Source organism: Branchiostoma belcheri, unplaced genomic scaffold (assembly GCF_001625305.1).
Source record: "Branchiostoma belcheri isolate BF01 breed outbred unplaced genomic scaffold, Haploidv18h27 scaffold18, whole genome shotgun sequence".
In the NCBI taxonomy this organism is placed as follows: domain Eukaryota; kingdom Metazoa; phylum Chordata; class Leptocardii; order Amphioxiformes; family Branchiostomatidae; genus Branchiostoma; species Branchiostoma belcheri.
In genome coordinates, this window is record NW_017803268.1 from 1,068,243 (window position 1) to 1,080,425 (window position 12,183).

The 12,183-nt window shown below is 38.9% G+C and overlaps 1 protein-coding gene across 2 annotated transcripts in view; it reads left to right on the forward strand.

The window, feature by feature from the left end:
- The window catches only part of LOC109467475 (thiosulfate sulfurtransferase/rhodanese-like domain-containing protein 1), an 8,984-nt gene extending 947 nt beyond the window's left edge, over positions 1-8,037 (forward strand). Inside the window, exons 2-5 of one of the 2 annotated variants that reach the window (XM_019765487.1) lie at positions 1,045-1,131; positions 2,275-2,355; positions 4,164-4,335; positions 7,730-8,037. In XM_019765487.1, the coding sequence (XP_019621046.1) occupies positions 1,045-1,131; positions 2,275-2,355; positions 4,164-4,335; positions 7,730-7,784 (395 nt within the window). In that variant the 3' untranslated portion in view covers positions 7,785-8,037. The remainder of the gene's footprint in view (positions 1-1,044; positions 1,132-2,274; positions 2,356-4,163; positions 4,336-7,729) is intronic. The other variant, XM_019765488.1, reaches the window with a different exon arrangement.
- The last annotated feature ends 4,146 nt before the right edge of the window (positions 8,038-12,183 follow it).

Below are 12,183 nucleotides of genomic sequence, written 5' to 3' on the forward strand. Positions count from 1 at the left end.
TTAATTTCTCCTTATGCTTCTTTGTGGTGGTGAAAAGGTGAGATCAGACCTGTTTATTTTAGGATCAGACTCAGATGTTTGTACGTCTTAAGGTCATTATAAAATTCAAATGGGAATTTAGTTTTACTTAAAAGGAAACATTGATCAATGTTATTAGTCTAAAAAGTTCAACTCTCTAACTGTTGTACAAACTACATTTTACTACAAAATGGTATTTATCTTCTATCTAAATTACACTATTGACAAATCTGTTGTTCACTTATGACTAGAGTATGTTTAAGACACGCAGGGGGGAGTGTGCTGCACTGTTAATGACTCCTCAAGTGTAGTAGTACTGCTTCCTTGAACTTGTCGGCCTCTGGGTTTTGGGTATGGCCTGGGAAAGTGTATTCCAATCTCTGACAGTCTGAGGGAAGTACTCGTAGGAGTATCTGTAACATGTCTTTGTGGAATGGGAGTGACTTGCAAATAGACCCATTCGACTTTCACGGATCGCAGTAACTGCTTACGTCACAGGGGGGACATTTCAAATAAAAATTACATCACAGGACATTTCGAAAGTTCCTTTCACGGATCGCATAAACTTTATATGTCACAGAGCAAAATAACCTTAAATTGTTGTACGGAATGCCACCATACAAAGTTGGTGCCTGTTTTCCTGTCTGCATATATTACCGAGAAAATAGACACTTACCTACCGTTTAATAAAAAAATGATCTGCCAGCGGGGACACCGCGAGCGCAAGCCGCGTTCGACCTAAGCGCTCTAGAACGAATTTCTTTCGAAATGGCCCCCCCTGTGACGTAGGCAGTGTATGTGATCCGTAAGAGTCAAATGGGTCTATTGTGGGAACACGGGTTTGAGTGTCGCAATTGGCCGCACTAGCAGTGCACCCTGGGCGGAATGCCTCAGTAGGGACTTTGCCCAGTATTGTGTAGAATACTGTAGATGTTGATGAAAAGTGAACATGACCTTGAAGCCTGTCACTTCAGATTTACCCTCATGTTGCTCCTATGTCTGAAGTAAGTTGATCTTTGATCTCAGGTCCAGCCAGGCTGTACTCCTCCAAGGATAACGAGACACCTTGGACAGATGTGAAATATGACGAACTCAAGGCCCTGATCAAGTCAGGTGGGTGGGGAATTCTCTGCACGACTTATATAAGAGTTCTGTCATGAAAGTTCATCTGTGTTGGTAGTTACATGTTTAAAGTTAAAACTTTTGGTCCAACACAAAAAATTCTCTCACCTAGAGCTTTCGACCAGTCACTCTGGTCTTCCTCACTTGACACTGTAAGGATTTTAGACACTGAACAAGACTATTTCTTGAGAGGGGTGAAAGAAGCCATTTACATCAGGGCCCATCACCCTACATTGAACCGCGACGGGGGCCCACATCGTCTACCAGATACCTTTGACCCAGTGTACGTATGTTGACGTCACACTTCAAAGAAGCCATGTGACAAGCTTCACTGGGTCAGTGTACTGAGGAAGACCAGAGTACTTTTATTAGATTTTGAAGATTTGTCCGGGGGGGTACTTCTATTCCAGGGGGTACTTTTATTCGAGAGGTGAGAGTAACAACTCCTGCAATTAAATGTGCAAAGATTGTGTGTAACAAGTCGTTCGGTGTGATATAGCTAGCAGCAGCCGCGCCACGTGTCTGCGAATTTTCAAAGCTGGTGTGTTACGCCGAAGGGCGGTTATACCGGCTATACTAATACAAATACAGATAATGAAAGAGGTGCTAGTGTCATGGAAAACAAACCTACAGTGGATGTCACTGGAAGACGATGAAAAACGTCCAGACTATGCACGATGTACAAACTACCGGTAGTAATAAACAGGTGGATGTAAGTAGTACCAACTACTAAGTACCTAATACTCCGCCAAAAAAGAACAAGATAAAGTCATGCCTTCAGGTACCAGAGTTATCAACCAAGGATTGAGGTCTTCAAAAAGTCTTTTTTTCCCCAGAAACATATCAATATTATAGAGTGGAATTTGGTGCCACCAAGTACAGTTGGGGCAGCATCACTTCTAGTAGATATAGCTCTGTTAGCTCTGCAAAGGTTAGGTGTAACAAGTGGTTTGGTGTAATGTAGCCAGCTACCACCGTGCCGTGTGCCTGCGAAGCTGGTGTATTATATGCCGAGGGGACAGTTATACAAATACAGATGCAGACAAATACTAGAAATTCATATGTATTGACTGCTACTCCATCTAAACATCACAAGTAATCCTCGAGGTCATTTATTCTACTTGACCTTGACAGGCCATGTCCAGCTGATCGATGTGCGAGAACCCGAGGAGATCGCCAGCACTGGTCTCCTTCCCGGGGCAATCAACATTCCCTGTGAGTATTTAGAACTCTTTTCCTGGAATTTGAACTGCTCTCCTTCCCAGGTTACTCAGAGACATGTAGAACACTTTTTCCTGGAATTTGAACTGCTCTCCTTCCCAGGTTACTCAGAGACATGTAGAACACTTTTTCCTGGAATTTGAACTGCTCTCCTTCCCTGGTTACTCAGAGACATGCAGAACACTTTATTTGGTTGTTACTTAAATGTATCAAATATGAACTTTACAGAAAAGTAAAAAGACGATGTTTGGGTGGGGGTCAAGATGGGAATAGCGATTTTTGTACACCCCTAGTTACTAGTGCTTCTGCAGCCTATGTACCCAATGATAGGCTATGGGATACTAGTATTAGTAAGTAAGTTCTACTTCTTAAAAATTGTAGAGCTGGCCTACTGGTCAATAGCACTGGTTGACCAGAAGCCCGAAATGCCCCCAAAGAAATCTGCCTGGACATTAAGCAATTACCCATCTACAGATATCTTCAGTCATTGTTTTTTGGAGTTTGCGTGTGTCCTTGCTCCAAGTTGCCCTTTTTGTCAGGGACTTCTTGTCTAACAGGCTACATGGTTAACCTTGAACCTTCTGGTGCCCCGTAACTAATAGAACCGGTAGCCAAATGGCTACAGTATGTACTTTTGTGTGCTAAAGGTATGGACTGACTTGTAGTGCTGTGTATCCTTCTTTTAATGACTCCCTCTAGACTGGTAAACTTTGACATGATTGTAGTATGTGCGTATGTCTGGTAATTATTTCCTGTGGCTCCATATTAACTGTTGAACCATGAATACATTCGTGAGTAAGAGTAAGAGTAAGACTCCCAGTGTGACATATTGTATAAATGTCATACATGTGCACACTTATGTAAGGACTCCCCATGGCATGATGTTTTGTTGGACCAAGATACAGTTGTTACACTGCATATTCTTCTGTTGATGACTCCTTTGTGCCTTAACATTACCTGTATGTAATTGTATGTATGTTCGAACTGGGAAAATTAGTATCGACTGCAAATCTCACCCTTGTGCTGTGTTTAATTACTGTATGATTGTAGCATCCTGGGCTGTTTTTCATTGAATGTTGTGCCATTCTATGTATGATACATATCCAAGGACACTATACAATTGTCGTACCCTGGGCTGTTTTTCATCACATGTTGTGCCATTCTATGTATAAATATATATATATATCCAAGGGCATATATCACAATGGCACTATATATATAATGTCCTTCCCTTGAGGTATCCTAGAAGATGAGTTAAAAGTAACCTTGTAGGTGCTGAACTAAGTTTGAGTTACTGAAACTGCTTCCCTTCTCTATAAGTATAAGTCAGAAACATGATGAATTACAAGCTTAACTCACAGTCACAGAGAGTGTGTTTGGGATGTACATGTAATACATAGAACCAATCCACACACAGAGATTTCTGACAACATAACTCCATATGGACTAAGATATGACAAGAATATAAGTATTGTTATAGCTACAGGGTGGCTAATATACATATTGTGATAGTGATACACACAACATGCAAGACAGCAAAATGTATAGAAATGTCCTATTTTACTCTATGTAGACTAGAATAGAATGTGCTATGAGTATCATATAATAGGTAAGATTGATAAACATCATGTAGAACTGATACACAGATATTTAGAAATGTCCTAGTTAGCTCCATATGTGGACTATAATACTAATAGAACATGCTATGAGTAGTATAGTTTGGGCCACATGAAACTTTAACAGAATCATACATATTATGTCTTCATGGTTAACCCTATGTATACTGTGTGTTCTACAAACAGTGGGGAGACTGCACCAGGCTCTAAACTACATGTCAGACCAGGCTTTTCAGAGCAAGTACCAAATACCGCAGCCCAAGAAGTGGGACAATAATATCCTCCTGTACGGACAGGACTTTGACAGTGTTCGGGCCAGTGCCGCACTGGAACTCTTACATAAGTGGGGGTTTATCAAGTGAGTTACAGTAGTAAAGGGCACGGTCACATATACGTTGTGTGATTGTCGTACAATTGCAAACTGAGGCCATTCTTGTAATAGTCAAATCTGTGTTGTAGTACTAGTACATCATCATCATGTGTCATGAAATAAATACAAGACTTACCCCAAATTTTCAGCTAACTCCTTCAATTTTGATCACAGAATGGACCCGTCTACTCTTTGAACGTGACAAGGGGCGACACAAGTTATCTGGTACATAAGACCCACTACTATACGGTCACATGTCTCTGACCTTATGTTCCAAGATTAGAGTCCATTCCATGAACAAGGTTGAAGGAATAAGTTGAAAATTTGGGGTAAGTCCCAATTCATTCCAGTGTTGGGAGGAAAGTTAGGTCTTTAGTTTATGATGACTTGTACCAACACAGATGAACTTTCATGCTAAATCATCATGTGTTGTACAAAATGGTTCTGTCACTACCTGCATGAAAATACCATATGTACGCGAATATACTAAGACTTAAAAATTCTACAAATGAAAATTTCACTGTTGTCCAACTCAGAAAAGAATTTCGACTGAATCTCTCAACAGCCATCTAATCTAAGTCAATTCCAGTGAGCCAATTTCTTTTTGAGTTGGAGAACAGTTTTTAAAATTCTCATTCTGCAATTTATAAAATAAATTTACTGCGAATCAAAATTGTACGACCATCTACAACGAATGTGACCATGCTTAAAAGAACAAATCACTGTGACTAGTGCTGTTTTGAAATTGATTTTTTCTCTGATAACACAGTGAACAGACTACACATTGACTGAAGATGCCTGAGGAAGAGTTCAAGGGAAAAATATGGGGTGGACAAGCCGGGAAAGGACAATCTCATTCTCCACTGTTTGGGTGGTATCCGCAGCCGCGGGGCCCTCGCTATCGCACATTCATTGGGATACGAAAAGTAGGGACCTTTCCATTACTTGCCCCCTGATAGTGGTGACTTGACTACCTCATTCTTTACTACTCAGTTCCAGTCTTGAGGAATGGTAACCTGTATACCATCTTTGACTTTGTTTCCAATATTAACAATGAAGCCAAAGGTGGTATTCAGGTTACTATATGATTTGTTATCTATAACAAATCTTTCATTCTACAAATTGTTTCAGTTTTAATAGTTCTGTTTGTTCCGTCTTGATATTGCTAATGCACTTTTTCTGTTCTGAGACTGTAAAAAATAATTGAAACATAGAAATTTTTGCATGAAAAAGATTCTCAAATTACTGTATTCTTTACTTGTAGTAGCATGGAGAGGTCTCTACTAAAATTCTTTTTGATGGGACCCTGTAGTTTTTATAAATGAATGCTTCTTTTGGTGTTGGACTCGGTTTGTTGAAGGCATCTTTAGGGCATGTTGTAGCATGTTCATTGTTGACTTACGAGAGGCACTTTGCATGATATAGAACTAGTGCTGTGTACCGGTTTGCTGGACTGGTTCCAGACTTGTGTTTAGGTTCATGTCTAAAAAAACTAAAAGTCAAGAACCGATTCCGGACTTATTAAAAAAAAAGCCATGTCACATACTCCTAAAACCATCCATAGATTGCAAAATCTGTGCTACAAAATGATGAAAACATTGCCTTTGGGCATCATCAAGTGTTGGCCTCCATGTTATGTGTCCACAGTTTTGCCCATACAACATCGCAAGGTTGCCAACATGTAATTTTGTATATGCCATGGGTTTAGGTCCGACTTACGAGTCTGGAACTGAACCTAAACCTCTGGACTTGAATCCGGACCTTAACCTAAATGTGGGTTTAGGTACACAGCACTACTGAAGAACAATCATCACACAACACTAATTAATATATAATAGTTACTCAAGCAACCGGATATGATTTTGGAAATGGTCAGACATTTAGGTAGCATCTACTACTTTTGTCAGTGACTCTATCTGCTACCTGAAACTTCTGACCGTTTCCAAAATCATATCCAGTTGCCTGAGTAACTGTTTTTTTGTGTATCTTATTACCTGTATGTCTAACCTTCACCAAAGTATACTTAGGCCACAGCAAGTAAATTTTATGGATGACATCCTCCACAGACTCCAAACCTAATGCGAGCGGGCGAAAAAAAAACAAGGCGGGCTGAAAAAAACAAGGTTCCTACATTTTAACATTTTGACTCAATCATTGTACAAATGGTTTTGATTCAGTAGGAACATCACATATACACAGCCAACATCACATATCACTGCATCGAAGTAAGAAACAAAACATTAAATCAGAGCAATTTCTTGTCTCCTCTCTTCATATTTATCTGCCATCCACCTTCTGGCATGGCAACAGACATCTTTGCCCATTTTCGGTATGTTTACCACTGTCAGAAGGCAAAAAAATATCTTTTTTTTTTCCAAAATCAAGCGAAAATTAATGCGCGCGCTGATGTCATCCATAAAAATTACTTGCTCTGTGGCCTTACGACAGTTTTGTTTTACACACAGCAACTGCAAGATATCACAGACAACTTGGCCATCTCTTTAATCAATCATGAGCCCTTTCTCTGAACTTCCAATTCCACAGTTGAAGATTTTTTACCCTTCCACTCCCCCAGCGAAAATTTGTTAAGATTGAGAAACGACCTTGTTCAAAGTCAGAAAGATAAATGTAGCACACTAGTATCCTGGGGGTTCCAAAATGCTCTCCTGACAAATTTACAAAAGGTAGATCTTAATTATGTGTCACAGTGTAGGAGTGATCAATGGCTTTTCTGCCAGACACAGTTTAAAACTTGGTTCCTCTGGGCTATCGTAAACAGTAGATAGCAAATGAATTTGTCATACCGGTACACTTTTTCCATACTCAGTAGTATTGACCTTGGATACTTAGACTACATGGCCTTGAACTGGCTGGAAATCAATATGTTTAGACCTCTAACTGTCTGGGTCCGAGGAAAATTACTGTAACGTAGTTGTGTTTTGGTTTTCAGTCCTGAAAAAAGTAGTTTCCATAGGTGGTGATTTTATTCTTTTTTAGCCTTTTTTTCAGATTTCAGCTGAAATGATTCAACAAATAAAGTTGGGAACATGAACAAACAAAGAAATGGCATTGGGACTGTCTGAAGGATCCTTATTTGCTTGTGGAGAAAAAGTTCACCCAATTTACTGAAGAAAAAATTGCTTCCAAAAACTCATTCCATTTTTGTTAAATGATTCAGATTTTTTTACATTCAGATGTCAGATCAAACATTTTATACCCTTACTAGAGGTCATTACAAAACTTTTGCAATGGTCAGTCGGAAAAATGGAAACACAACATTTTTTCCCACACCTGCATGCACCCCAATTCAACATTGTTTATTGTGTGGAATCTTACATGTAGGTGACAGTACGAATTTATTTTTGTTTTGTATTTTTATTAGGGCACGCCACTACATCGGTGGGTATGCAGAGTGGGCAACAAAGCAGCAGAGTTAATCGGAAGAGTGATTCTTTGGAGGCCATACAGGATGACTGGATGGTTTTGTTGACTTTCTTTCAACAGAAAAAGAGGTGTCAATGTCTGCCTTCACTACATTGGAAGGAAAACTCCATTTTTTGTGTTCTAGTGGTAATCTCTGCCAAACTTACATAAATAGTCACACCTAAGTTGACCATGAATAAGTTTCTTTGTTGCATAACTCCAAATGTACATCAGCAGGGGGAGCACAAATGCTTCCTCTGAATTGGGTACAATTGTCAACACTAAGAAACAATACATGAACATCCAAAAAAGTATATACAAATTAAGACACATACAAAATTATTGAAATATACACAATGTTGCCATACCATTTCTAACAATGACGATATTTATGATTTTTTCTTCTCAGAGGACTAACAGATATACACAGGGTGTTTTGTTGCCATTCTCTATGAGATTAAATAGTGTACATTATTGATAATTTAAATGTATGAAACCCATTTTCAAAATTTCAAGGGCTCTGATCCAAAGTTGTGCATAGCACTCTAGTTGTGTGTGTGTGAGAAATTTTTAGTTGTCATGCCTGCAAGCATCAACAAAATGTCATTTCTGTTGTTTTTTTCACAAATATTTGAACATGTATGGGTATAGAGCTATTTTACTGCTTTTGCAAGGGACTACACAGTTCTAGCATCTCTCCACAGATTAAAAGACTTGCATAAGAAGGTTAACAAGATGACATGCTTTGCTACAATGTTTTTAACCTCCTTAGCCAGTATAATGAATGGGACATGTTCAATCCTACACTTAGTGCATGAACATTTCAACATGCTTTAGACTCACCCTCCAGTTGACACTACTGACGCACATGGTTCATCCTATAATCCTATGATGGATTGCGAACACCACGATTGAACAAACAGATTCCCAACTGTATTGATTCTGTTGTCATTCAAATGAACCATCATTTGACAGCTACAGTTTGTAAGACTTAAACGTAGAACTAACAACCCAATCTCTTCCAGCATAATCCCAATACAAGTACGTGAGTACTAATCTCCAAGCAGATCATAAGGTGGCAAGGCAGTATGATCTGCTTGGGGGTTACGTGAGTAGGTCTTGTTCTAAAAGCTCAATAGCACGAGCTGTTTGGCTTTGCAAATGCTAAAGACAGCATCCTTGAACTAACTTGAAACTAACAACCCAAACTCTTTCAGCATTCGCTATACATGTACCTGAGTACCTCTTGTCCTAAAAGCTCAATACCATGAACTGTTTTGCCTTAGCAAATGCTAAAGACAACAAAGAAGTTGAGACTAACAACCAAAACTCTTCCAGCATTCCCAATACATGTACATGATTAAGCCTTATCTTAAAAGCTCAATACCATGAACTGTTGTGTATATGGCGTAGCTAATGCTAAAGACAGCATCCTTGAACTAACTTGGGACTTGTAGTACATACAAGGGTCACTAATCGTAGATAAACATTTTGTATAGTTTTGTGACCAAAACAGAATTGACGTACCTCTGGTCAATCTGACAGGTGTTTGTTGTATTGACTTCATGATACAAGCTAGTGATAATTTATGATAATTAATTATGACATAGTGTTTGATTTCCTTCTTCAAAATATCAATCTTATTAATCCCATAGTCCTTGACTCTTGATTGATGATTCAAAGGTTTTCTCTGGGTAATTTGATACAGTAACAGATTTATTAATTATATAATAAATCCCAGTCTTATGTATAGGCTTAAGATGTTTTTAATTGCAGGTTTTGTCACAGTTAGGCCATGTTGATTTGATTATATGGATGACATCCGCGCGCGCATGAATTTTCGGCCGTTTCCAAAAAAAAAGAAGTTTTCAACCATACTGTAAATCGTACAAAACAGTTGAAAAATGAGCAAAAATATACCATAAGTTACAAAAACAATTAATAAAAACTATACCAATGTCGTAGAATGCCAAAATCAAACGAAAAAAGACGAAATTGTAAAGAAATTAATTTGAAGACTAGATTATTCGCCAAACCATATTCTGTGCCATTTGCTTAACCCGAATGACCACGTAGATTTCATAATGAAAAGAACTTTTTTTTTTGCAAAACTTTTTTTTTATTCGCACGCGCGCGTCAGTTTTGGGGCTCCCGGAGGATGTCATCCATATAATCAAATCAACATGGCCTTACTGCACCTAAAGTTTCCTTGTCGCAACAGTTTTCCTTTACCCTAATAGAATTCTCACTTACTCTTCGTTACTTGTTTTGTAAGTTTAAACAAAGCATCCTTATCTGGTTTTGTGGAAAGTGTTTCATCAATACATATTCACCTGTCTCTTTCACATTCAATTCAGTGCTCAGTGACTTAACTACTTCTTATCTAAGGCAAGTTGAATGGCAAGAGCAGAAGCTCTGCATAAGTATAGTCAACTCTAGATCTGTGTTTACAACCTTTTTGCATTTTTGGGCATCAGCAGAAAAGAACATCACTGCCTGAAATCCACTGTTAGAACACTTAAAATATGCTTAAACGTTCTGTTTTGAGACAGTTTAATTTGCTATTAAGTACGCCTGCTTATATTTAGGCAACATTTAAGTTTCTCCATAAAGGTACGTAGTGGCACTCATTTAAGTAATTTTAAACACTGTAAAGCAAGCTTATATCATAATGTTTACACTGCATATAGGCGCCGTAAAGCATCCTTAAATATGTGAGACACGTTCCTTTAAGGTGTCCGTAAAGTGTCCGTAAAGCATACAGTACGTAGTGGTCTTTACGCACTCGATTGATGCGATTGGGGCTAGTAAAGCGATATAACCGTTCATTTTCCACCCGAACGGTTGTAACTTTGAAACTGATCCCTTTGATACACATGCAGTTAAAAGATAATTTACATGCATCTTCAGTTGGGAAGGTGAAACCATATCCACATATTTTCCTGTTATCCCATTCAGCAGCTTGTTGACCTTGTGCCTGCTAATGGAGTGTGACCGATGTGTGAAAGCCAGGTTCATCAGATAACGCTATCTTTCTTTGGGGCGAAGAAAGCCTGGCATTGCCGGTGACATATCTTTAAGTGATCTAGACTTGTCTTTGTGTTAAGTGATCATTCATAATCATACTGGTGGCCTATCTAAAGTGTGGTATCAATGTATCATACATATTGGCCTAAAAAGGCTTTGAAGCATGTTCAAAGTGCATAAATTCAATCATCTGCAATGCTTTGGTCACTTACATCACCTGTACATTATTCAGTACCTTTCTACGAGTATTACTGGCTGCATGCATTCCCTTAATTTTTCTTTCGGATTCGGCTTCCGCTTTTCCCAGAAATTGGTTTCTCTTTAACAGATTTTCTCGGAAAAGCTGACGATTACGCTCCTAACGGAAGTCCACGAAAATTGACTTTTTGTGTCGTCCTAAAGTTACATAATGCAGCTTTAAAGGAGCACCGAAATCACTTTATATTTGCGTTGCATTGAGGAATTGTAAAGGGCATTTGGAGAGTTTTAAGAGTGCTGATGCCTTTTTTGTGCTCGGTTAGTGGGTATTTTGTAGTTCCTAAAATTATCATTTATTGGAAAATGATCCATACCTATGGTATAGAGTAAAACATTTATAAACAAGAATTCAGAGATCTCATACCTCCATGAAATATATGAGTTTTTCTAAATGTTTCTACACAGTACACTACAGTACAGAACAAAATAACACAGGTTTTTGGTTTCAAACACACAGTAGCACCTTTGGCCTGGATTTGTAGGCTTTTCCCGAGGGAGAACATCATTAATCAAACAGGGCAGGCGCTGCCTCAACCCCAAACATCTGTTTTCCCTGCCACCCTGCACATCTGTTTTCCCCGGAAGTTCTGGTGCAGTACCAAGGTCATCCACCAGGAGGCCCATATTTGACCTTGACCTTTGGCTTCCTATGACATACCAAATATCATCGAAATACATAAAGGCGTTCTGAAGTTATGCTGACTACAAATGTGCGGAAACACACACACACACACATACAAAGAAACCTGTCAAGTCCAACATGAGCTACAGCTGCGAACACAAAAAACATGACCGAAAACAGTACCTTCCCGCGCAAGGATATCACCTTGCTGCCGACCCAAGTGCTCCTTTAAACCCCCATTGCGTTCACACGCCTCCAGATTTTGTTATGTGGTAACCTCTAGTGGATAGACCGAAAAAGGGCCAAAAGTCAACCAACAACAACACCACGAACCATCGGCATATCTACAAGAAATTGAATTTATAAGTTAACCTTAAAGGATAGAAACCTCAGGAGAGTAAACTTATTGCTTACGACAAGTTGAATTTTCACCCTTGACACCTGGGTTACGCTTTTCCTTCCTACGCTTGAATGGACGGAAGATTACGTTACATAAGCCGATCTTC